Genomic DNA, 25,696 nt, shown 5'->3' on the forward strand with positions numbered 1-25,696 from the left:
GATTTGGGACTTAGAAATCTACCTACCATAAGAGAATGGATCGGGTATCCATTGGTTCGGGTTATCAACCCCACTGTTTTCATCGCCGACTTCACATATGCCTCTGAAGAGGGTACGGTCAAAGATGGTTTCCGGATTTTAGACATTTTCGTAGCTACAAAGAAGGGCAGGACACTCTAGAAAGGCACACCCCCCAGAAAAAAACATGCCATTGATTAGGAAGGCCACAAACTCCGAATTCACAGTGATGCTTGACTGCTCTGTGACAGAAACATTCTGATGAAATACAAAGTTTGCACCGTTAGAGAGAGAAAAACAGAAGCCTCTCTCTAAAGGCAGCTCGACAGACACACGGCAGCACAAAGCAAACGAATAAGTCAATCTCTCAATGAAGCAGAATTTGAGACAAGAAAGTCTTAAAAACAGCAGAAGTGTACCTTTTTGAACCTTAAAAATAAGGCATCACAGAAGCCTAAAGAGCAGAGATTCTGCTCCGACTAAACATTTAGAGAACCACTGAGGAAGAGATTTTTGACATTTTACCCTTATAAAGAGAGAACACTTTTCCCTATAATTTATAGTCAATTGAGCTTGTCCTATCAGCTTTGGTCCCCCTACAATAAACATTTCTCGTTCTCAGCCTTTGGCTACCACCACTTTTCTTCCTTAGTTTTTTACCATTTTGCTTCTGAGTTTTAATTTATTGGGGTAACACTGATTAATAACATATAAATTTCAGGTGTACAACTGCTTCTGAGTTCTATAAACTTTGCTGTTAATAAGTCGGAGAATGTAAGCAAACCATTCACAGTGCTATGCCTCAGGCTTCCTGGTTACAAAAAGAGTGAGGATTAAAAAACTGTTTGCATATATAGACCACAAGCTTCTAAAGTGTTCAGCTTCTCAAGACAAAGATGATCTTGTATTTCCCAATTACTTATATTATAACAACCCCACCCCCTTTATATATCTGTATCTGCATAAATTGGACTATTTAGAACAGAATTAAGTCAAACTGCCTGGCCAAACCACTTGATGGCGCCACAAGTTAACTCCTCACTCAGCTAACCCATCTGGAGGTGAAGAGGAGACAGAGGCATGCCCAGAAATTCCAAGTCACATTTTCCCAGCTAAGAAGTATACATTCTATTCTGGAAAGGGCATTCATTTATCTCCACAATGGTTTCAAATCAAGGCGCTTAACATGGCCTGGTAGAGGAAGGAGGGAGTCAGAGATGAAATAACTTTTGAGCTGAGTCTTAAACGAAGTGGAAGAGTTTGCCAGGTAAACAAACAGGGAAGAACATTTTGGGTACTGGGAACAGCAAGGGCACAGGAAAGTGCAATGTCCTCAGAGAAGCGTAAGCAGTTCAGTATGGTCCATATATCAGGTGTGTGTGAAGCAGTGGCAGGAGGAAGGCTGAGCAGCACAGGAGACGAAATCCAATCACCGGACAGTACTGACTGCCAGAGTATAAGCTCTAAGAACACATGGTCTTACTCGCCACTATACTGCCAACACTTAGAATGGTACCTAGAACAAAGTAGAAACACAAAGAGGAGCTACTAAAGGAATCAGCAGCAGAACACTCCGCTATGCAGCACTGAAGGAGAGCCTGGGCCCTTCCCCTGCTGCAGTCCAGGAAGTCATCTACATCAGAAGGCTGACAATGTAATATGAGAGCTTAAGCCACAATTTCAGATATGCCTGAGCTTAAGCAAGATCACCCATCTAAACGAAGGCACACTGCCTGCCCAGAATTTCAAAAGGAACATTTCAAATTATGTAAAAATAAATATCTTACATGTCAAAATGTCATCTAGCTACATCCTTCCGTTAAAAAACCCAATAGACAACAATTAATCCATCTTTCCTGCTTACTCAGGGAAACATTACAGTGACCAGGTCAAGAAGATACTTATACTTTCATAGGAAGTATGTCGGGCAGAGCAAATGTTAAATGCTGCTTAAGCGCAACAATTTGCCATTTTAAATACTGCCAATTGAAACAGCCTAGATCTTGACAGCTACAGATTTGGGCAAGTGCCCTGGTCTTCAAATTCAGAATCCCGAACTGAAAATAATTAACTCAGCCACAAAGCAAAGCTGAAGTGTGATCCTTGCTCATCCCATTAAAAAAAAAAAAAAAATCCCTGGAGACAACTTGGTTTTTTTTCTCACACACTGGAGCAGCTGGCGTAGGTATCCGGTTTTAACAAAACAATTCAGGGGACCTAAATTAGGAGCCAAAAAGCTACTACAACTCAATATCATGGGGCAGTGGAAGGATGGACGTCCCATGCTGCACGGCGGGCATTCAAGAATTCAACACTGGATCTCATAATTTCACATGGGAGAACAGCTTTCCTGCAGCCATGAGTACTACACACGCCTTCTCGCATTTAAAAGTAACCAGAACAATTCACAACCATGCTTGAAACACACGGATCCAGGCTCATCTATTTGCGTGATATGGAATTTAGACATGGTGCTTAATCTGTCTTTTATGAGCATTAAATTCACCAGTCTAGCAGGCACATATTCTTAAGGCAGAGGCTGCAGCTTCTATGAGGCATCTGAGGGAAGTTTTTGTCCTCAACTCTGTGTATTTATTTTCCATTTCAGGATCTGTTCAATTAAAACAAGCAGAAGGAGTACTATACTCGTCAAAAATACCAATGTCATAAAAGACAAAGGCTGTGGGTGTATTCCAGATTAAAAGACAGTAAAGAGGCAGGACAACTATATAATACTTGGTCCTAGACTGAATTCTTTACTGGAGGATAAAGGATGCTATAAAAATATTATGGAGATTATAAATTGAGTGTAAGTGGCAAACTAGATAAAAATATTATATCCAGTGTTAACTCTAAAGTTGGTAATTGTGGTTATATAAGAGAATCTCCTTATTTTTGGAAATATACACTCAAGCATTCAGAGGTAAAGAACCATGATGTATGCACCTCATTTACCAATGATAAAATAAATGGAGTAAATGTTAACAGTGACTGAATCTGAGGAAAGGGCATTTGGATATTCCTTGTATTATTCTTATTCTTGCAATTTTCCTGTAGATTTGAAATTATTTCCAAATAAAACATTTTTTAAAAAACAAGGCTTGTGAAAGTTTTATGGAATGAATTCAATAAGTAAAGTTTTAGGATGTCATCCTAGTGTCAGCTCTTTCTTACCTGCTCAGCATGAATACCTGGTCAATGCAGGGCACAGAGAGGCCCAGTACTGGGGCCCACCAACTAGCCAGCCAGGCTATACTTCTGATTGTGCTCTTTCAACGAGTTAAACATAATTTGGACTGTACTTTAATTACAGGGCAATACCGAGAACAGATAGCTCTCACCAACAAAGCACACTTTTGATGAGGTTTATGAAAAGATACTTCTTACCCTCTATCGAAAAATCATTAGACAGGGTTTATCAGGCCCAAACTTCGCCCAAGGGCCTTGATATCATTCGGTCACTATGGTTTATTTGCATTTCCAGGAAATGCTCCCATAACAGCAAATCTGAATTCATGAAGGAAATTTTAAATGCCCTTATGGAATTATAGGAAAGAAGTTGAGGGGAGTTTCAGTTCAATGCAAAACATGCTGGGCAGCCACTGGAAGACCACCAAGGAAAGTATCATTATCTGTGTTGTATTTTAACAAGATTACCAGGAAATAGCACGTGGGATGGAGTGGACAGGAAAGACTCCTAGTCCAAAAAATGTGCCGACAGAAACCACCACCAGAGAAAGCCAATCATGTTTAACGCTGAGTAATACATAGAGAGCAGATTGTTTTGTTCCTCCGGTCAGAACTAACATGAGACTTCAGTGTTCTGCTATGTTCACACAGAAATGACACCTGTACTTCCTTCTCCTCACCAACATCTGAATTTTTATATTTTCAACAAATTCATTCCAAGTTTAAACCCTGAATGAATTCATATGAAGGAAGACAAGAATCAATGAAATTACATAATTCATCATTCATTATTAGGGAAAAATAAAAATAAAGTCAGGTGGATGGATAAACATGATGTGGTACATCCATACAATGGAATATTATCCAGCTTTAAAAAGAAAGGAAATTCTGATACCTGCTGCAACACGGATGAACCTGGAAGACACTATGCTAAGTGAAAAAAGCCAGTCCCAAAAGGACAAATACTGTATGATTCTACTCATATGAAGTACGCAGCGTAGTCAAATTCAGAGAGACAGAAAGTAGAATGGTGCCTGGCAAGGGCAGGGGGGAGGAGGGAACGGGGAGTACATGTTTAATGGGTACAGTTTCAGTTTGGGAAGATGAAAAAAATTCTGGAAATGGATGGTGGTGATGCTTACCCAATGATGCAAATGTATTTAATGCCACTAAATACTTCTAAATTGGTAAATGGTGTTTTCTGTTACGTATATTTTACCATCATTTTTAAACTGTTAAAAATCACTACTGTATCTACATCACCCTGGTGTTTGCTGTCATCCTTGCTCTAGTAAAAGTCAATTTTGTTCAGTTCTTGACCCTCTCTGTGGTTAGTACACAGTAGCACTGGAACAGTCACGGCACACCTTATATACCTGGCAGCTAAGAGATATTAATAGTCTAATTCTCTCTAAATAAAATCTTAAGAACTTACAATAATTATGCTTAAACTGTTTACACTACATGTAGTTCTATTCCAGGCATCCTGACTTAAAAATTCTAAGGAATAATTTTTAAAATCTAGACTTTAAGTACATAAAGAAAAACAAAACAAACACATGTCTTTAATTGTGTGCTACCATCATATTCACTTACTTAGGAATGTGATTTTCTTTCGTTACCAAGACAGCAACAGTTGCTGTGGAAACCACACAAAAACAGGAACACTTAACTGAAACAAACTCTACTCACCTGCACAAAGATGCCCTTGCTCTTATATTCCTCATGGATGCACTGAGAGAAGAAATCTACAAAACCCTGGGAGGGGGTGGGAGTGAGAAGAAAACACACACACACATCACATCAATCTGTCTGATTTGTAGCCACCAACACAAAAATAATAAACTATCCCAGTTAGCACTATAGCTTCTAATCATTCTTTTTATTTCAAAAAGAATGCAGAAGAGACCTCAGACAAACACCTCAAGCCCTCAAGTCATTTTTATCTGCCACTAAATTATTCTCTCACCAAATATCATATCTAGATGAAATTTTGATTTAACTGGAAAAGGCTCTTTTCTTTTCTGAGAAAGAAGAAATGTTTAATTATACAACAAAGGGTGCAGTCCTCCTCCCTACTTGCCATTCGAACAGAAACACAATATAAATTCTGTTCAACTCTGCTCTATGGGGATTTTGTCAACAGAGAAGGAAAGAACAAGCTCCCTCTTGGCCCTGAGGGGTCCAGGAAGTGGAGAGATGAACCTGACAGCCCATCCTCTTGCAACAGCACGACTTCCTGTCTGCCTGTGAGACACAATGCACAGGCCCATTTTTCAAATGTGAGCTCAGCCTCAGGCTTAAAATGCAAAGTCTCAGTAATGACTCTTCTAGGACCCCAATAATTAGTCTTGTGTCCATGGAGCAGAACAGGTAAGCAGTTGGAGTTCACCGATCACTTCCAAACACCTGGCGCTCGCCATACACATGCCCACTGTGTGTTTCAGAGCCATAGAAAGCAAGCAGATTGCACAGAAAACAGTAGTTGCTGTTTACATTTTCCCAGTGGACACAAAGCCAAGTGAAAAGGAAGGAAGGTGTAATGCTCTTTTCCTTCCCTGATCTATGGCGAGTTCTTATTCTTTTTTTATGGCGAGTTCTTATTATGTATTATATTTTGCTCATTTCCCCCTAAAAGTTTACTTAATTTCAGCACCTCAGCAGGCATTCCCATTTCAGAGATGTATCCTTTTGCCTCAACAATGTATATGCAGATGGTGCTATTGACCTGCAGGCAACAGGAAATGCATTCTAAATTATCTTCCTAGTAGTAACATGAAGAGGTGAATGGTGGAATATAAAATTATGATATCTTAAACAGAGTTCTGGAAAATTCTCTCATTCCAGAAGTGACAAGAAATGTCTGTGAATTCTGAATAATGTGTCAAAATACTCACAGTCTATCTTGTGCCTACTATGTGTATTTAAGTGTTGACTGGCTGCAATCCTTCTACTCAGCTCTGCTTACTTGAACCGATGCTGTATGAAGGTGACTTACTCATGAATCAAATCCCCGATCTTAGATTCATTAACATTATGTTCTGATCGACTGAGCTAGGCCAACTTTCTCTGGAAAGTTCAAACTCAATTTTAATAGCAGTAATTTAGTGGGAGGAAAAATACCATCTGTGGATCTGAGATCTTGGTGTCCTGTTTATAAAGTTTATACCAATCAGTTCTCATTGGCTCTGGCTCCCCTGAAACCAGTGGAGGGTATTTTACTTCTCTTCTCTGAGATTGAACTGAGATTAAAAATAATTCCTCATTCTCATTCCAACAAGATTTACTAAAAAATTGTTCACCTTGGTTGCAGAGTAGATGGTCAGCAGTGGCAATGGGTGCATGCCACTGGCGGAGGAGATGTTCAGAATCACGCCTTTAGATCTAAAAAGGAAAATGTTCCATAAACAGAACGAAATCATTCGCACAACTCTTTGTAAATTACAGATGGAGATCCAGGTTTGAAACAGAATGACCTCGCTGTTTTTCTAACACACGTCTTTCCTTGCCTGTCATCAGCATGTGATATGCTTGGTCAGTGAATGAGGCATAACTCAACCAACTAAAAATAGCTCTTGTTTGCAATTAGCTCATTTCTCAGTCTTTGTAATCTGGGGCATGACCGGATCAGATCTAGTGTCCTGGAGTTGATCTCCACCCTCTGAGGCCTTCTCTGCCCACAGCACCAAGAATTCTCACTTATAGAAACACTCTTATACTCCTTGCATGATTTTATTTTGGCATCCCATCACATACTACCTTGCTGTAGTATTTAATCATTTTATGTGCACACATATTTCTCTCCTTCAACAAAACCATAAGCTCCTAAACATCATAGCCTTTGTCCTCACTTTTCCTCAAAACACTCAGCACAGTCTGAGCATATAACCCAGCCGCGGGCAAACTATGGCCCGTGGGCCGGATCCGGCCCGTTTGAAATGAATAAAACTAAAAAAAAAAGACCGTACCCTTTTATGTAATGATGTTTACTTTGAATTTATATTAGTTCACACAAACACTCCATCCATGCTTTTGTTCCGGCCCTCCGGTCCAGTTTAAGAACCCATTGTGACTCTCGAGTCAAAAAGTTTGCCCACCCCTGAATAACCAGTACTTAATAAAACCTGGAAATGAGTGACAGGTCCTGCCCTCCTACTTCCCTGGATATTCAGGTGCTAAATGAAGAGTTGACTCTAACATGTGATACTATAGCTCCTCAAACCATATTCTTTAGCCAAAGGCAAAGCTTGAGAGCTCTACTGTAACTTTTAGAGACTACTTAAAGTTAAAAGTCAGAAAGTTATCAGAAGTTACTAATTCTACAAATAAATGAAAAGTAGTTTGAGGAAAGCAATATTGTAAATATATGAGTTGTTAGCAAGCATGTGTGGGTTAGATAAAGTGTGGAATGAAGGTCTGGGGAATTTTAGATTTAACCACCAACTCTTCCCCCCTCAAATCCATTCTTCTCATTGGGGCTGGGCCCCTTCTTTAGCTAGGGCAACTTGACCTCACCCACCTTCTGTCCTCTACATCGTGTTCCTTTCCTTCAACCCAGTTTCTCATTATTCTTTGTCTGAATTTACTTCCCCCAACGCCTATTTTTTCTCATATTTTTACTGATTTCAGAGAGGATGGGAGGAGAGGAAAAAAACATCAATGAAGAGAAAGAGTTATTGATTGGCTGCCTCCTGCATGCCCTCTACTGGGGATCAAGCCCAAAACCCAGGCACGTGCCCTGACTAGAAATCGAACCCTGACCTCCTGGTTCATAGGTCAATGCTCAACCACTGAGCGACACCGGCCAGGCTATTTTTTTTCAATATTAAAAGAAGGGACTAGATAGGCCTTTTTAATGCAAAATAATCAGAGAAACATGATTACATGGCATCTACATTACCTTAGACATAAATCTGAAAGGAAATAATCCCAAAAGGTCACCCAGTCCATCTGCCAGTCTTTGGGCGAGATGCCATGTCAACCATCAAACCGAGTCTGGATCCTCAGGTTATGGGTCACTGGAGGCAAGTTTGTTTTTGTTTGTTTTTTAACTGAAGTCCTTATCTGTAATCCAAACTTTCCTAAATGGTGAAACCCATTAACATTTTGGTCACAGAAATCAAATCTCAAATTTGAAAATGTCATATTGGGGTTTTGAAGACAGTTGGAATTTAGTCAATGTTTTAATTAAATAATTTTTGTATTTTTTAAAAATTCAATATTGTTTTGTATTAGTTTCAGGCGGATAGCATAGTAATAAGATAATCATAAACTTTACAAAGTGTTCCCCTCAATATTTCCAGTACCCACCTGGCACCATGCATAGTTATTACAGTATTATTGACTATATTTACATTTGTGTATTTTTTGCTCGTGTCTCTGACAGCGACAGAAAAGCCTTTTTTTTTAAATGTTAAGGTAAGAGTCTCTAGCAGGAGTTAGAAGCCAATCACTAAAAGATAAAAACCCATGAATTAGCAATGACTATCCAGTACTTTCATTTTACCTATATTTATGAGAAATTCCTTTGATCAACACTGACTAAAAGCAAGTTCTACTACTGGAGATGTTTAATATAGCATCAATTTATGATGCTTAAAATATCTTTATCTTTTGATGGTATTGAAAATATTCTGAAATTAGGTGGCAGTGATGGCCTCATAGCTTTGTGGATATACTAGAAACCACCAAATTATACCCTTTATAAATAAGTGGATTTTATGGTATGTGAAATGTATCTCAATACATCTGTAAAAAAAAGAGAGAAAATATATATTTATCATATAATGGAAGGTGCCACCTTTAAGCTCAGAGCAGATCCCAAAGAAGTGGAAGCTACAAGAGCGATAAGTTCTCACCAAAATGGCCTCTTAAAACTTCATTCCCCAAAGCAATGATTTCAATATAAGAAAATTCACTTAATGATAACAAAAACTTCTTTCCTGTTTTCAATAATCAAATAGGTCACAATCATGCACTTAGGCTTCTTTAACTGTTTACTCCTTGAGTCAACCGAGATTTTGGTTTCCCAAATATTCCATTCTAATTAAAATTTCCAGGAGGCAGAGTTAGTTTGAATTAGTGAAAAGTCAGAATTTGAAAGTACTTTATTCACAAGACAATATTTGCACTCTAAAATACATCAAAACAAGCCTAAGACCAAGCAAACATAAAGCGAGAATGCACTAGACCTAAGTGCATTTATAAAAGGAAAGCATCTATAACCCTACTAAAATGGCAGCAGGAAAACACCCCTTCTACAAAAACTCTGTGCTACCAAGAAGCACACGAATTTGTCTAGCAAGAGCCTTCCTCCCACATCCACACACAAGACAGCACAAAAAAGCCCCTCTCTTTCTCTTCAAGGATAATCATATTCACCTTAGTTTTGTCTGAATCATAAATAACACACTGGTCTAGCTGCCTTAATCCTTGTACTGTATACAGGATCTTTTCTTTATGCAGAAATGGGGGATGAACATTGGGAGTGCAAGGTACAGAGGACTGGTCTTTAAAACCAACTATTTTGTTGAGCTCTAATCCTCTATCTAAGCAGAATTAGTGACGTCAAGTCAGTTTCCATGGCACAGCCAGACTCATGACAACTCTGTTATATCAAGCAGAAGGACAAAATGGGCTGCACTTAATTGCACAAAGAAACAAACATAAAACCAAGCCCTGGTTAATCTCTCATTTTCCTGGAACTTGGGGAACAATTCTAAGATTGATCGGAAGGTACATTAAGAATATTTGCTGAAGTTCATAATGAAGACTCACATTGCTTCAGCGCATTTCCAGTTTGTTATGACAAATAATCCAAATAAACAAGTCAGGTAATATTTTCTGATACAATATCCTTAATTCATCTCGCTTCTTACTTGCTAACAGCCACATGATGGTGTCTCAGAAGTGCAAATCACTGAGGCTCTACTGGAACCAATGCACCTCAGAAACAGAGCAGAGAACACCATTGCTAATAAGGTAGTACCTTTTCCCATAAACACGTTCTCTTCAATTACTAGCCCTTCTCACAAGTGAAATGTTCAACTCATCCAACCCTATAAAACTCAACATCATGCATTCATAGCTTCCTATGGATAGAATTCGCTCAGACCTGTGAAATTCCCAATCACAACACTCTCCTCCATTGTCACCTGGATTTTAAAAAAATGCCAACCCTTTATTCTTCTATACATGCCCCACTATTCCATCAGTTTGTTGTAGTAACCTTGTCCATAGCTCTAGGAAAATACTATTGTCACAGAGGAAGTGACAGGTCTCCTCTGAAGTAAGTCACCGATTTCTGCCTTCCTCAGGAACCTCCTCACTGCCCCACACTGCAGGTGAGGAGGGAGAGGTGGGGGTGTAAATGCTGCTGTGGAGAAATCGAGCATGGTCAACCCTAATGTGGACAGCTCACTGTATGTAGAGTTTGATGGCAGTTGAGGGAGACTGTAAAAAAGACTATCACAATTATTCATATTCCCATTTCTAAGTGTGCTCTTGGAGGGTCACTGCTTTCATTTCTAAGCTTGAACATAACATTGAATTTGGTACAAACAGTTCTCTAAACAGACTCTCAAGAAGACCGAGAAACATATCAAAACAGTTCTAGGTCAGAAGAGAATCCTGGAACATGGGGGTCAGGTAGATAATTAGAACTAGCAATCCAAGAGCATTGTACAAATATTGCTTTGTTGAAGAAAGTTTGCAAACACTTACCACACGAAAGAGAACTGTCTGTCCTAAAACACCATAACATGTCATAATTCCACCTTAAGCAATACAGTATGAAAGAAGCTATTTTTAGCTTTTCCATGGTTGTTATGGCAACCACCTCCTGGCTCCAGCTGTACCCGATGTTTATAATTCCAGGGAAGTGGAAAGAGCAAATTTCCTCTATAATGCAATTATGCACCTTCTACCTCTATGGTAATATAATACCTTAGTTTGATTGCAGATATTTGTTTAGTGATGGTCAGTTGGCCTTTGGCTATAGTTCTAGAGGGTTTGGAAAATCTCATACATCAGAGACAGAATTAGTGCAAGGGGGGAGAAACAACAACAAAGGATCTTTACACAGGACTCTGCTTTTACTCAATGTAGATACGAATCCGATGGTAACCAAGCACAGGAAATATGCCATTTGGGGACAGTGTAAAGTGCAGGCTATAATATAATCACTTGTAATGTATAAGGCTTATCAGATGAGCTGGTAAATTGGAGTTTTTCTTTCTTCTTGGGCACACAGCCTCTGACTGAGTTCTGGACAATGGAATGTGGGCAGAGCCGATTACAGCACTTCCAGGCCTGGACCATGAAACCTCCATAAAACCATTTTTATTCTCTCACCTCATTTGTTAGCTGGATCCAGAGCACTCAGCAGAGAACTGCAAGGCCCAAGGGAAGAAGAGGGGAGGCCTTAGATGGAAGGGGCCTGAGACCCTGAGTAACTAGGTAGAGCAAGCCCTTACCACTGACTCATATTGGCTGTGCTGCAAGGGAAAAATCAACTATTATGGTGTTAAACCACTGAGATTTGGGGGTGGTCTGTTATAATAGTTAGCCTACCTTGACTAATTCAACTAGAAACTCTTTTAACTCTAGTGAATATAGCTGTTACTCCCCCTAACCAAAAGAACTGTCTCATAAAATCCACTCACATTTCTCATTAGTTCTTAACAAGTGCCACAATCACCCCATGATGTCAGTTTCAGTCTAGCCTATGATGGCTTTCGCCAGATCATTTCTCAACTTCAATTTAAAATCAACTTGATTTCTTGAAGGCAAGGATCCAATGAATCTTCTGTGTAATCCATGATAAAATTTACTTAATGACTGCCTGTTGAATGGATGGATCCTTTTCTTTGCATTCTTTGTATTTATCTAAGGCTCCACTACAACTGTGATATGACTGTGAGGTCTACAGAGGTAGGGTGAAGTTCCTAGGGCCTAGTGCAGTTACTAAATATGTAGCTTCATAGCACTCATTTTTAACTTAAAGTACTGAAATTCTATGACTCTTTGAATCTAATATTTTATGATCTGCAAAGATGTCACAATGTTATCTTTTATTATTTAGTTTTTCACCAACACACTAAAAATACCTTTTACGATACCCTCTGTGATTTATAAGTATGTAAGTCTTTCTTTTTTAATGGATGGACTTTCTATTCTGAATTAATACCATATCACTTGCAGCTGTCAAAGTAAGACTAAGATGATGGCCCAAATTTCATCCCTCCCAAGTTCTATTTTGTCTGCCCTAATTCTCTGCAGTTTTTTAAGGTTCTCGTCTGGTTTGACCACTGTCCCTTCCACATCTGACCATCAGGGGGACACACTCCCATGGTCAACCACCAATCAGCAGCTTGAAGATTTTAAAGGGAAATTTGACTAAAAACAAGCTATTAAGATATACAAAACTACATATAAAATGGAATTATAAACAAAGAGCCTTAGAAGAAAGAAACTAGAAGTAGTTTCTCAACCAGTCTCTACAGATGCCAAACAAAATGTATTCTTAATTTCAGTTTCCTCATCTGTACAATGGTGGGAGGCTATCAAGGTTAAATGAGTTAACATATATCATGCTCTTGGTACAACACCTGGCACATAATATGTGCTCAATAAACATTAGCTGTAATCCCTGCCTGAAGCTGGTTGCAGAGGTTTCTTCACAGAAGTAGGATCCTAGGTCATCCCTTTTCAAAGCTGTGATTCCTTTGGAGGGTCTTTTAAACTCAAAGCTATTTTGCAGAGGAAGGATGACTGTGAAGCCCTAAATTTAGCAAATGAGCAAGCAAGCTCAAGGTGCAAGCCCAGCTCTTTTCAACGAGTTTTCTTTGAAGGTCTAAGCCATCCTTCAGGCTTTTCCGAAGAGAAAAACAAGGGAAGGACAGAGTTTAATCACAATTTGACACTTCATGCTATTTCAATGTAAGAACTCCACAACACATTTCTCAATAAAAATGAAGACACCCAGCACGTTCTAGTGGAACTCAATATCAAGTGGAACAATGAGGCTAGCAGGCATAGTCTTTCTCCCCCAAGGGTGGGGCTGACATCTTATAATCACTTCATAGCCCGAGTTCCTCATACACCCATGCTCCCCGGAAGACCTGGAAAACCAGAGGATGGGGCCTTTCGTCATGAAACTCCACTGGTTGGGGCTCTGAGAGCACAGAGCTCTGAGAAGGGATTCCCGGGGACATCCTAGGAACTCTATCCACCCCCTCAGAACAGCAGGCAATTGAGTTAGTGTTGGTGACTCAGGCAGACTTTTTATCCAGATCTAAAGGAACCACTGCAACCCTGGAGAGGGGAATGAAAAGGGAATCGAGTGGAAAAAGCCTCCCCCATCAGATGACTCACACTTCGCCCTGTGACTCATCACTGTCACTAAGACATGGAGGAGAGGTTCATTAGTCACTTTAGTGAATTTTTCAAAGAAAGGATTCTCCCTATAAATAACCATGAGCGCTGTCTCCCCAGTGTTGGTGCGTGAGCTCGTGACTCACCTTTCTACCATGCCAGGCAGCACCAAGTGTGTCATCTGCAAAAGAGAAAAACAAAACATTCGTGACAGCTGAGGATGCAGCAGAGAGAAAGTGAAAAGAACCCACCCACAGAAATAAGGGAATTACAAAACCGCTCACCATCTCTACAGATAGCACCTCTATTTTATAGTCTATGTAATATGTGCCAAGAAAAGGAATCAGATGAAATTACTGGAGAGAATACTTTCAGTGAACTTGGCTAAAATTATTCTTGCCTGATATGTTAACACTGGCACAGAGATCTTCAAATAATTAAAGATTTACAGTTAAGTCTAAGTATCTCAAAATGCATTCTCAGGAAAGGACAAGGGTTATCACAAGAAATAATGTGCCTACAAGATTGCTTAAGCTTTCTAATCTCAAGGGCTCAAATGATCTTTCCCTATCAAGAAAGCCTTTAGAAGAAGGCCATGGAGTGGCATGTTGGCAAATAATAAGGATATCTTCACATTCATTTCTCTTGTTGCTCTAGTCAGCTGTGATTGAAACTCATCCTTAGAGAAAGTTGAGGTTAATCTGTGATCTCCAGTAACCAATAATGGAAAAACAATACTTGCATTATTAAAGGACTTCATAATTGTTTACTACATACATAGAAGATGAGGACAAAGACCATTTGTAAACTCTGTTTTAAGACATGCTTAACTAAGGAAAGTTAAGATATTCACTGGCTTAGTCAAGGCTACATAATAAAGTTCTGAGGTTAAAGCATGAGTTCTTGACTCCTAGATACCACCTTTTTACAAGCAAATTATTTTTGTATTATGTAGCCTCTAGCACTTGGTCATTTTGGGGGGAGAGCAGTACAAAGAAAACACTATTTCATAAATCTCAGCAAGACAACCAAAATCCAAATGAAAACATTAAAATTCAAGATAGTTTAGTAAGATAAGAAGACATATATTATCACCTGTATCATCCTTATATGTAAACTAGAGGCCAAGAGCAAGACATTCATGTATGGGGGGGGACGGGCGTTTCAAGCGAGAGGGCGCAGGCCTGAGGAGTGGGCCTAAGCCAGCAGGTGGACATCCCCGGAGGGGTCCTTAGCATTGCCGTGGAGGTGGGAGAGGCTCCCGCCACCACCACTGTGCTCGCCAGCCATGAGCCTGGCTTCTGGCTGAGTGGTGCTTCCCCTGTGGGAGCACATTGACCAAGAGGGGGCAACTCCTGCATTGAACGTCTGCCCCCTGGCGGTCAGTGTGCATCATAACGACCAGTCGTTCCACCGTTCGGTCCATTTGCATGTTAGCCTTTTGTTATATGGGATAAGAAATAGAGTATAACAACTTGTCTTAGAATCCAGGCTATTCACACAATAATTAGGACATGACAAACAGCCACTTTGTTCACTTTTGCCCTGCCCTTTACCCCAGAGTAACCTGCTTGGAGTAAACAGGATCTGAATTCAAGCAACTGAAAAATAAGCCCATACAAATTAGAAGAAAATTAATGCAAATGCCTTAAGCAAGTTCTCAATTGGTATCATTAACAATAATTTAAAAAACCATAGCATAATAGTGAAAAGAATTACATGAAGCAGCAAAAGTGTTGCACAATGCCTGTTTTGGAGAAATTAGATGGTAACTCCATTGGAAATCATACTGGAATAAGATAGCACACATTTTCTTTGGCAAACTATATAATTTGAGCTCCGTGTTACCAAGAATACAACTTAATTAGAAATCCTTACAATTTAACCTATATGGCTAGCTGAATATTTACTGTGCAGGGGATGAAAGCTTAATTAGGTAAAGTTTATAGAGAGCTCTGAGATCTCTACATACTATTTGATTTTCTCCCTTATTAATGTTTAAGTGTTTGTGGAAGGTAAGAGTCTCCTTGCCATTTCCCCCCAACCCACATGACTTAACCTGAAATTCAACCCAACACTATAAAAACCAAACATTTTGTAATAAATTATGTTTTGATATATGCTAAACTAATTTAACAAAAGTAAAAGAGTTTTCCAAAACAGAGGGCTGCATGTCAATTATTAATGACTCTAAAGCCATAACTTATAAACTGTCAAAAATTTAAAATAAAAAGAACACATATATCATCAGACTGTTTTTTCCAAATATTTAGCATACTATAATATGCTAAGAGTTTCCATCACTTAAATTTTCCCAAAATAAGCCGACTTCATAAAAATTGACAGATTTTAGGAGGAGAAAGGAATCCCTAAGTTCTCAAAGAGATCTTTACATTTTCGCCCACATGTAAGAAATTTCTCCTTTACTAGCTTTGCTCTGAGCTAGAAAGAACCTTAGAACCAACCTACAACTACTCCGTTTTTTTTTAAAGATGAAAACTATCGAAACAGTGGTTGTCATTCAATTTGGCAAACCCAACATTTTGTACTTATGTTTGGAACAGCCCATTACTGTGAGACCCAAGGGCTAAATGTACCCAATCTTTGAGAAAATTGGAGGCGCATAATGATAGCTGCTTTCAAATGCACTAAAGGACTCCAGGTATTAACTTGTAATGTCTTCATCTAGAAAAGCCCTGGGTGAGGTTCAGTGGTGAAGGCCATACTCACCTTCCTGTAATTTATTAATTTCCTGTAATTTATTAATGTTGTTAACTTGAATTCTTGGGGCAGGGTGGGGATAAATTCTTAGCATAATCCCTAAATTAAATACAATTACACTGCTCAACAGAGATTCTTCTCATAGATTTCCAAATTAATAGAGGGCTCCCCCTACTGGTACCATGTCACAGCCCGAGGCAAATCCTTATAAGAAAAAGGAAACAAATGCTTCACCTGTGCTTTTCATCCATCTGCCCTCCCCACCCCCCCAATCTAAACATTTATCACCAACAGACAGGGCATAGCATTGTTACTTCCGGCTGAGTAACATACATACAAGTACGTAGTGGTACCAGAAGGAAAAAGTTAGCTTTTCAAAAGCATGCAAACGGCCTCATACTCCAAGTGCTTTAATTTCTGATGATCATAGAGATGGAAGAGATTTATTTAGTCAAAGCCATTCTAATCTCTCAGCATCACTAAGCAGATCTGCAGTTTGAATAGACTGAATGTTTGGAATTCCTGAACAGGGGGATGCAAACCCAAAGGCCTGAAAGGGCCAGGTACATAACATACACTAGTACAGCAAATCAGACAATAGAGACGAGTGGGGCCTGTGGAAATCTGGAGATTGCAAGCCTAACTATTTAGCATAATTAGCTGCTACTCAGCTTAATCACTTGTTGCCACTCAGCTCTAATCACTTGTTGCCACTCAGCAGTTCAGCTCGGTGTTACCTGATTTTCAGATTTTTCCCAAGAGAAGCTAGAAGTTTGGGTGTGAAATGTCCCAGTTTTGAAAATACTGCTTGAGCCAACTGAAGTATTGGTAGGGCACATTCAGCCCACAGATTATTGGTTTGCAACTTCTGACCTAGAATCAGAAAAGGAATTTACCTTCTGCCCATTCCCCTTCTGGCAGATTCAAAGATTAGGAAGTTCTTACAATTTACTTCAGCGTAAAATATCAACAACTGACCCAAGTTCACCCTTCTAGGGCCCCATACAGTAAGTGTGATCCTTATTCCCGAAGAACTAGAATTTTCAGTTTTTTAATTAATTCTTTTATTTTAATTCAAAAAGCATTCACTTTATACCCACCACATTTGAGGCTTGGGGCTCAGAAATGGAAAGAAACAAAAAGGAGATGGTACTAGTCCTCATGCTGTTTATAATCTGTAGGGAGACACTCAACCAAAAATGAAAAGCAGAGCAAAGGGAAGACAGGCAGCATGCGCTGAAACTGCCCGAGAGACCTCATCTCTTCTGGAGGGTCAGGAAGGCTCCCTACCCCACCCCACCTCCAAGTGCATACACTTTAATTGAGAACTAAAGGATGAGTAGAATTAGTGAAGTCTGAGATGAGGGAGCCTTCCATGGAGAGAGACCAGCCTGAGGGAACATTTGGTTCAAAGGACTGAATGAAGGTGCTCTGACCTGAGCACAGTTGGAGGGGGAGAGATCTAAAGGGAAACTGGGGAGGTGAGCAGGGACCAAGTCAGGTGGTGCTTCCCTCCCTGTAGGTCACATTCAAGATTCTGAACTTGAGGAAAGGGGGAAGTTGCTGAAGGATTTAACAGGGGTGCGATACAATCCGATGAGAGAGAGAGAGAGAGAGAGAGAGAGAGAGAGAGAGAGAGAGAGAGAGAGAGATGCATGTTTCCTTTCTTCACCCTGAACATCGCTAGTTCTTCCAACCATTCCTAATAAAACATAGTTTCAAGTTTCCACTATGGTCGAATATCTAATGAAGAACTACATTATGACCCCCTGCTTAAGACTCTTCCTCCTCATCCTCAAATAAAGCAAACCAAACTCAGTGGAACTTCACTTCAAGTGGAGGTTATTAATAAACTTTACCTTGGACCACACCCTCACCTACTTCCTTCTTTGCTCTAAGAAAGGTAAGACAGAAGGTTGGAACATTCCCTTCATGGGTCAGAATGGTAGCCTGGAAATTTCCTAAGGGATTCGGGTCTAGGCAGGGCCATTCCCTGTGATCCACTTATTCACCAAGCCAGTAGCAGCTTCTGGGTCCAGTACCATCAGAAGGAATAATTTCCCCACCCTTGGGGAGCTGGTTTGGGCAGTGTTCATCTGAAAAGGGATAAAGAGTCTATGGTGTCTTGACATCTTAAAACTTATTAAAGAAATAAAAAGACAAGCCGGAGGAAGAAAGGCAACTCCAATTATGGCAAATGCTAAAACAAGTGATCTCAAATCAGAAACAAGCAACACAAGATCTATTTTAGAACTTGTCCTTGGATTGGTGTGAAGCTCATTATCCTACCTGTTGAAACTGGACTTGTATTTGCCTGCCTCTGGAGTTGTGGCACTTCTTCCTTTTTCACGATTCCTCTAATAATCAATAGCAGCACAACAATTTCATTTGCAAAATCTCTGTGTTTTGAGATGTAAAACCCTCCAGGCATGAAACTGGAAATATTTTAGAAGAGTGTGGTTCAATATCTGAAGGTTTAAGTGTCCAGCCCATCTTGCTCAGTCCCCATCGGCCAGGCCCCAGCAGCAAGCTAACCTACCGGTCACAGCACCTGCCCCTTGGTGGTCAGTGCATGGCATAGCGAGTGTTTGAGCGACCTTAGCATATCATTAGCATATTATGCTTGGATTGGTTGAACGGCCGACCAGACTGGACACTTAGCATGTTAGGCTTTTATTATATAGGATTTTAGTCACAGACCATTTAAAATCACAAGGAAAAATCCCCAGCTAGTAGGGCTCTCTTCCAGGTTAAGGCTAATCTATCTGTCATATTGGCCACCTATATAGAATTTCCATATCCCTGGTTCTTCTTACCTTGACATTTACCTGCTCTGCAGGAAAAAGAACAAGACTAAGTTTAACCCTGAAAGATTTGAAAGCAAAATTGGAAAGCAAGCAACAAGGCTTCTAAACAGTATCATGCCTGGTAAAGAGAAAGCCCAGTTAAGTAAGTCATTGAGAGAGAAAAAAAGGAATAAACCTAAACTATTGAGTAAGATGAAAAGTGAACTGAAGGGCTTGGTGGCTGGGGAGAGAGGGCTAAACTGGACTCTATGATTAAACATCAAGGATCTATAGGCAAAAGCATTCGGCTGGTATTTCTCTCCCAGTATTCTTCTGTACCACTCACCACTACTTCAGCTGGTGATGACCTCTAATTCCTTTGGTCAGGATATTTCATTTTTATTATTCTTCTGCTGGAGTATGACACTTAAGTGATTTTTACTTTATCTGACCTACTCATATAGGACATGGACCAAGCAATAATCCTAGACCTGAAGGAATGTAAAGCCAGGTCATTCAATGCGAAGGCATAGCACCAAACTTAACAGATGCTGTGGCCCTACCAGCAAACATCTCCAAATTCCTGGCATGCTTTGCAGCCAGTCAACCCCTATCGTGGTTTGGTAAGGAGATAATACTTTGACCATCACTGATGGTGAGAAGAGGTTGTTCTCTTTCTTATATAAACCTTTTTGATGTTTTATTGTGGCTTTAGGCTGCAGACATCCATGCCCCAGTTCCCCTGATGTCCAGCCACCATAAAATCTTGTAAGATTCTAGAGCCAGACCAATTCTCATCTTGTTTTAAGTTACCCCAGGGCACCAAACAACCATTCCTACTGAAAATGCAGCCCTCGCCCTGGCAACATAACACAGTCAACAAAAGGACAATAGGCACAATTCATCAAAATATACCACAGGACAGATGACAGCAGCATGAAAGAGCACTAAATCCGGGAGGCCACACACAAAGCTTCATCAAGGCCAATGCCCTTTTCTCAGTATAAGCAAGACAGACACATGTACTGTAACATATGTATTGCCATGTCCCTCTGCCACTAGACCTGCCTTTCTGAAATGTAGATCAGATCACACCTATTTCTACTTTTCAGCTTCCAGTGGCTCTCTATTCTTTTGAGTACACCACTCAGCTTTGCTGCACAATCATGTCTTAACTTACTTTTCTGGCCTTCAGGTTAGCTGCCCCACACCACTCACCTCCTGCTGTGAGCCAAACCTTTCATACCTGAACTACCTGACTGTGCTGCAGAGATGGTAACTGCATGGACCCCACCAATAGTACAATAAAGAGGGGCTGTACTCCAGATGTCGTTAACTCCATGACAACTAAATCAAGAGTTTTAAATGGTTTTTCCAATAAAGTGTGCATCACTAAGGTACAGGAAAATTCATACTTACACTAAAGATAAAGAATGATTATTTGGCTTAATGAAGAAGGGTTTTAAATAGCAAATGCCCTGAGTGTCGTGAGATTTGATTTGCAAAAAAACAAGTTTACATACAAAAATGTTAAGCATTTATCCAGTTCTGCTTGTGATCCTTCCCATCTATGTATATATATAAGGGTAATATGCAAAGTGTCCCCTCGGGAATTCAACAGAGAGGCCAAGAGTTCAATCGCTCACTATGACATGTGCTGACCACCAGGGGGTGGCACGGAATGAAGAAAGGCCTGGGCCGGCAGCTGGAAGGCCCACGATCAGCCCTGATCGCAGGCCAGGCCTAGGGACCCTACCCATGCACAAATTTCGTGCACTGAGCCTCTAGTCAACAATATAATAGGATATGGTATGTTTAATAATTTAGCATTGGCTCCACTAACTCATTTCATGGGAAGAAGCATATTTGCCAGTGTAAAAAGAGAAAATGGAAGAGGAAGAATGAAGAGGCAGGAGAAGCATTTTATAATTTGTCAAGATATTAGGACTGGTGGTTCGTTTTTATGTCATCATTATTTTGAACAAACTGAAAGGTGCTCTACAGTGCTGTTGGATTTGAGCTGCTTTCTCCACATTTCCCCCCTGCACTGCTCATCTTTAAGCAGAGACATGAGGTGGCCACCACGGTACAAGCTGATCTGTGCTCAGATGCTGCTTGAAGGATGCAGTGTGTGGCCATGGAGCACAGCAAGCTGACTGGTTCTCACAGATCAAGGTCAGGACCTAAGCCTTTTATCATTAGTGTTCTGTATACTGCCAGCCAAAAACACATGTTTTGGGAGACCGAGAAGGCCAGGGTTTTATACTATAAGAGTATGCACCAGTTCAGTTCAGCTCTGACAAGCAGGAGAAAATACTAATGTGTCTAGTATAAAGTTTCGTATCGTTTATTTGACAGAGGGATTAAAATTATCAGGAGACTAATTTGTAGCTAGTATCAATTCTATAAAATAAAATTTAAACATTCGAACATATTTTTGTCATTAACTCATTACACTATATTATGAAACATACACATAATTTTAACACTTATTATTTTTTTAAATATGTTTTCCTTTTTATTTGATTTTAGATTTGATAGCTGGTCTTCCCTTTAGCATATATTAGCTATGGTGTCTTTGGTCAGCATATACAAGTGACAAGGCTATAACGCATGCCTAGCAACTAGAAACTAGAGTTGTTTTTACATGTGGCTAGGAAAAATCATTCTTTATAGTCCCATATTTCCCATACAATACTTTACCACAATATTTAACTCATCAACTTACCTGTATCACAAAAAATAAAAAAGGGAAACAATTTACCAGTGATGACTTGCATCTAGATGAAAACTTTGTAAAAATCAATCTTCAGACTAAGTTAGATTGTGTGGTCCCTGGGCCTACCATAGGGTTGCATATAATGGAGGCATTTAATTAATGTCTCATTGTTAAAGAGCAAAACTATACAGACACCTGTTTGGTATTCAGTTCTTTCTACTTCCTGAAGACATAAGAAAATAGGCCCCTTTTATCTGGAAAACATACTTACATCAAAAGAAGAGTTGACTGAAATGAACAAGCTGGTTATGTCAGTGTTCTTAAACAAAAAAGACCAAAAAGGGTGAGAAGCTGCTTACCTTACAAACAGAAAGAATGTTAACATTTAACATTTTCTTGATGGTCTGCAAAAAAACATATTGATTATTTTATATAGATCATGGTCATGACCACATAATACACATGTGATATGAACGATCTGGAGATGCACTGAACGTTTCCCCAGGTATAGTAGAGGTCTCGGGAAATGACAGGAGTTGGGATGGAGAGAAAGATTTTATTTTACTCTCAGTGTTATAGTACTTTTCTACCAAAAGTACCAATTCATGCTAATCTGCAAAATTCAAGGTATCTGTGCAAGGAAAAACTGAAAGCAAAAAGATAAACTTAATCTAAAGTAAATATGAACCATTTGTAATTTCCTCTCTGCTAATACAAAAAGGAGAAATGATTGAAACTAAGATTTTCAACAATTTTTTTTAATTTCACATGTTCCTTCAATGATACCCTCTTTCAGTGTTTATTAAAGAATTATGCATGTATCAAGGACAGAGCTTTCATTTTGGTAGAGCTAGTCTACCCGAATCACTAGAATATTGTTGTCAATTAACAACTTTATGATTTATAATTGGTGTTCAGAATCCTAATACTTAAAACAAAGCTATATAATAAAAAATTATAATAATATAATAGAGATTATATTATTATTAATATTTTATAATATAATGATATAATAAAACTAGAGCTATTACTGCCCCTGGTACTGTACAAACGGGGTTATAAATATTTTCTCATTCAATCCTTCTAACATCTTTATGAAGTCTATTGTATGGAGAGGGACCGGACACTAAGTATGGTGGAGATCACCCTCAGAGTAACTCATGTAACAAATAGAAGCGCCAAGGATTGAACCTCAGGCAGCTGGACTCCAGTCTGAGCCCTTTTACCACATTGCCTTCCCAATACCTGCATGCATTCCTTTTGTTATCATAATATACAAAGAAAGACTTACACTGTCCAAGTCAGGAATTTCCAAAAAGTATTCAGGATACTCATATGATACTCCCACGTTGTTCACTGAAATAAGACAAGATTGTTAGCCTGCTAACATATATATTTTATAGATTTTTAAAAAATATTGGGATTAAAAGTTTCAATAATACTATTTATGGTTGGAGTGACCTTTTCCACAACTTTCTATCCAAAAATGTATCCATGTGTGTACAGTTCAAGAGTCTCCTCTGTCATTAAGCCTTTTTGTACCTACCACCCAGCTCCTGACAAAAGAACTTATGTTCACCTTCCAATTTCCATAACCCCATGGAGTATGTCTATTCTGCCTCTGTAACAGTTATTTGTAGATATTGTTCAACCCCTTTCTAGAGCTTAAATTTTCATAATACAGTAGAAAGAGCAGAGAGTACTATAATAAGGGAGACTGGAAACTTGAGTTCTACTTATAACTATTTCAGAAAATGTGTGACTTGGGATAAGTCACATATGATAGGCATCTGTTTCTTCAACTCTGAAATGAGAGCTCACTTAATGATGCAACAAAACCGGAAGGAAAAGTCAGTTTCTGGCATCATGGAACATACAATGGAGCAGGAAGAGAAAGGCACTACACAAAAAGAATTAAAACAATTATTTCATTACAGAGTACAGTGTTATAGGAGTCTATACCTGGAGCGTCTGAGCTTATCTGGGAAGGCTTGTCTGTGGAGGCCAAGAGAGTGGGTCAAATGTCTCCAGCAAACCATCCTTGCCTATTAGCCTATAGGCCTTGAAGTTATGCCTCAGTCTTCCTGTATTCCTACTCCTCAACCACCTACCTAAGATTGGAGCTATAAGACAATTGAGAAGCTATGAATAAGCATAAATAATTAGGTACATGATTAACACTCAGATATCCTTTAGTTTCCTTAGCCCTGGAAAGACAAAGACAAACCCAGAATAAGGAGTATTTACAGGAATCATACAAATATCTTAGAATTTATTTTAACCAAATAAATAGTGAAATGGATTATCTATCTGTATTTAATCATCACAGCAACTACATTACCTCCCTTGTACATATTAGAAAACTGAAGTTCACAGCAGGTAAATTACTCACCCAAGATCAGAGAGAAGGAATTCAAACTCAGGAAATTTAACTTCAGAGGCTAGGGCTAGGCCCTTAACCACTACATTAAAACCATCATATGCCTTCATCCAATCTCAGTTCAGAAAAAAAATCAGTAATAATTGGAGAATAAACAGAAATCTGATAGCGATGTTTAATAAAACTGTGAAGTATTAAAAGAAATGTTTCAGTAGCAAAACAGATAATGAAGTTATGATTGGTCTGCTAAAGCTCATAAGGAATTGTGCCTGATAAACCCGATAATAGTAATAGTAACTTTTTCAATAGACTAACAAAATTAGTAGCTCAAAGGAACTCAATAAGGGTTCTATATTTAGCAGTAAGCCAGTCACTTGAGGCTGTGAGTCTCAAGATTTTACTTGCACAATTTGGTCAGCATGGACTGAATAAGCTCGCTGAAACCTGTCTGAAAATCTGAAAGCAAAGGATAATGACAATGTAAACTGTATTTAATTAGGATTCTTGCCTATCTGAATAGGCATAGTACCTACACATAATTAATAACAGCAAGTCTAAATCCATTTTTATTTTATTCAATAGGTTCTCTACCCACCAGGGGTTCTGGGATTCAATTCTATAAAAGAGCTGTTAAAATTAAGCCCAAACTAGTTGAAGGTGAGACTTTCTACTCACTGGACTTTGCTTTAACCATCTTCGGAATTAGAAAGGATGAATAACTTATTTACAGCATGACTAAGAGAAACAGCAACACCCAAAATATCTCTTAAAATGCTCCACATAAAATAGTTTTTACAAAGTCAGTTTAAGACAACAGAATCCTGGCCCTAGCCCATGGGAACATTAATGCTCTACTTCAGAATACTGGAGAAAAGTGAGTAGTATAATTATAAATCATTTAAGACCCAGATTGGGTTTTTTTTTAAAGTCTAGGATTTTGCAAGCAGCACAGTTGACTTTGCAATCTTTGCGACATGTACTACAAGTACAGAGTCCAGCTAAGGAAGCGCACAAATAAATAACTAAGCCAGTGGGAAGTGTTATTCTGTTTAAGGTTACACTAATGATAGAAAGTCTTCAGATACGTCTCTGCTAACTGAGCAAAGGAAAGCTATCAAAACTTTCTACTCAAACAATGAAAACCTGAACATCTACTTAACACAGCTCTAAAAGAAAACCCAGTCAACATGGAGAACTTCTGCCCAAATAAATAAACAGTATCACGCATAAGGGCTACACTTTCACAACTAAAAATACACACAGGAAAAAAAAGATAAAGTGGGAACAGATCTTTCAGAACACTGAGCCATATTTTATGAGGGGACGAACCTGCCAATGTCAGATTGGCAACAGGTCCCTAGCAGCAATTTTCAACTGGTGTGCTGAAAGAATTTTTAAAACATGCAATACCTGACTATTTAGTAAGTAGCACTGGCCTCTTTTCCCTTAAATTGTCAAAAAAAGAAAAAAAAAACCCAAAAACATAAAAAATGGCCCTGGCCAGTTCTT

The 25,696-nt window shown here is 39.1% G+C and overlaps 1 protein-coding gene across 1 annotated transcript in view; it reads right to left on the bottom strand.

Moving 5' to 3' along the window:
- Positions 1-25,696, bottom strand: part of HSD17B12 (hydroxysteroid 17-beta dehydrogenase 12) — a 124,022-nt gene that overhangs the window by 1,646 nt on the left and 96,680 nt on the right. Inside the window, exons 5-10 of the mRNA XM_059709604.1 lie at positions 23,099-23,163; positions 22,167-22,211; positions 13,728-13,762; positions 6,510-6,591; positions 4,900-4,965; positions 27-176 (exon numbers count right to left, since the gene is read on the bottom strand). Coding sequence (XP_059565587.1) covers positions 27-176; positions 4,900-4,965; positions 6,510-6,591; positions 13,728-13,762; positions 22,167-22,211; positions 23,099-23,163 — 443 coding nt within the window. The remainder of the gene's footprint in view (positions 1-26; positions 177-4,899; positions 4,966-6,509; positions 6,592-13,727; positions 13,763-22,166; positions 22,212-23,098; positions 23,164-25,696) is intronic.

Source organism: Myotis daubentonii, chromosome 9 (genome assembly GCF_963259705.1).
Source record: "Myotis daubentonii chromosome 9, mMyoDau2.1, whole genome shotgun sequence".
In the NCBI taxonomy this organism is placed as follows: Eukaryota; Metazoa; Chordata; class Mammalia; order Chiroptera; family Vespertilionidae; genus Myotis; species Myotis daubentonii.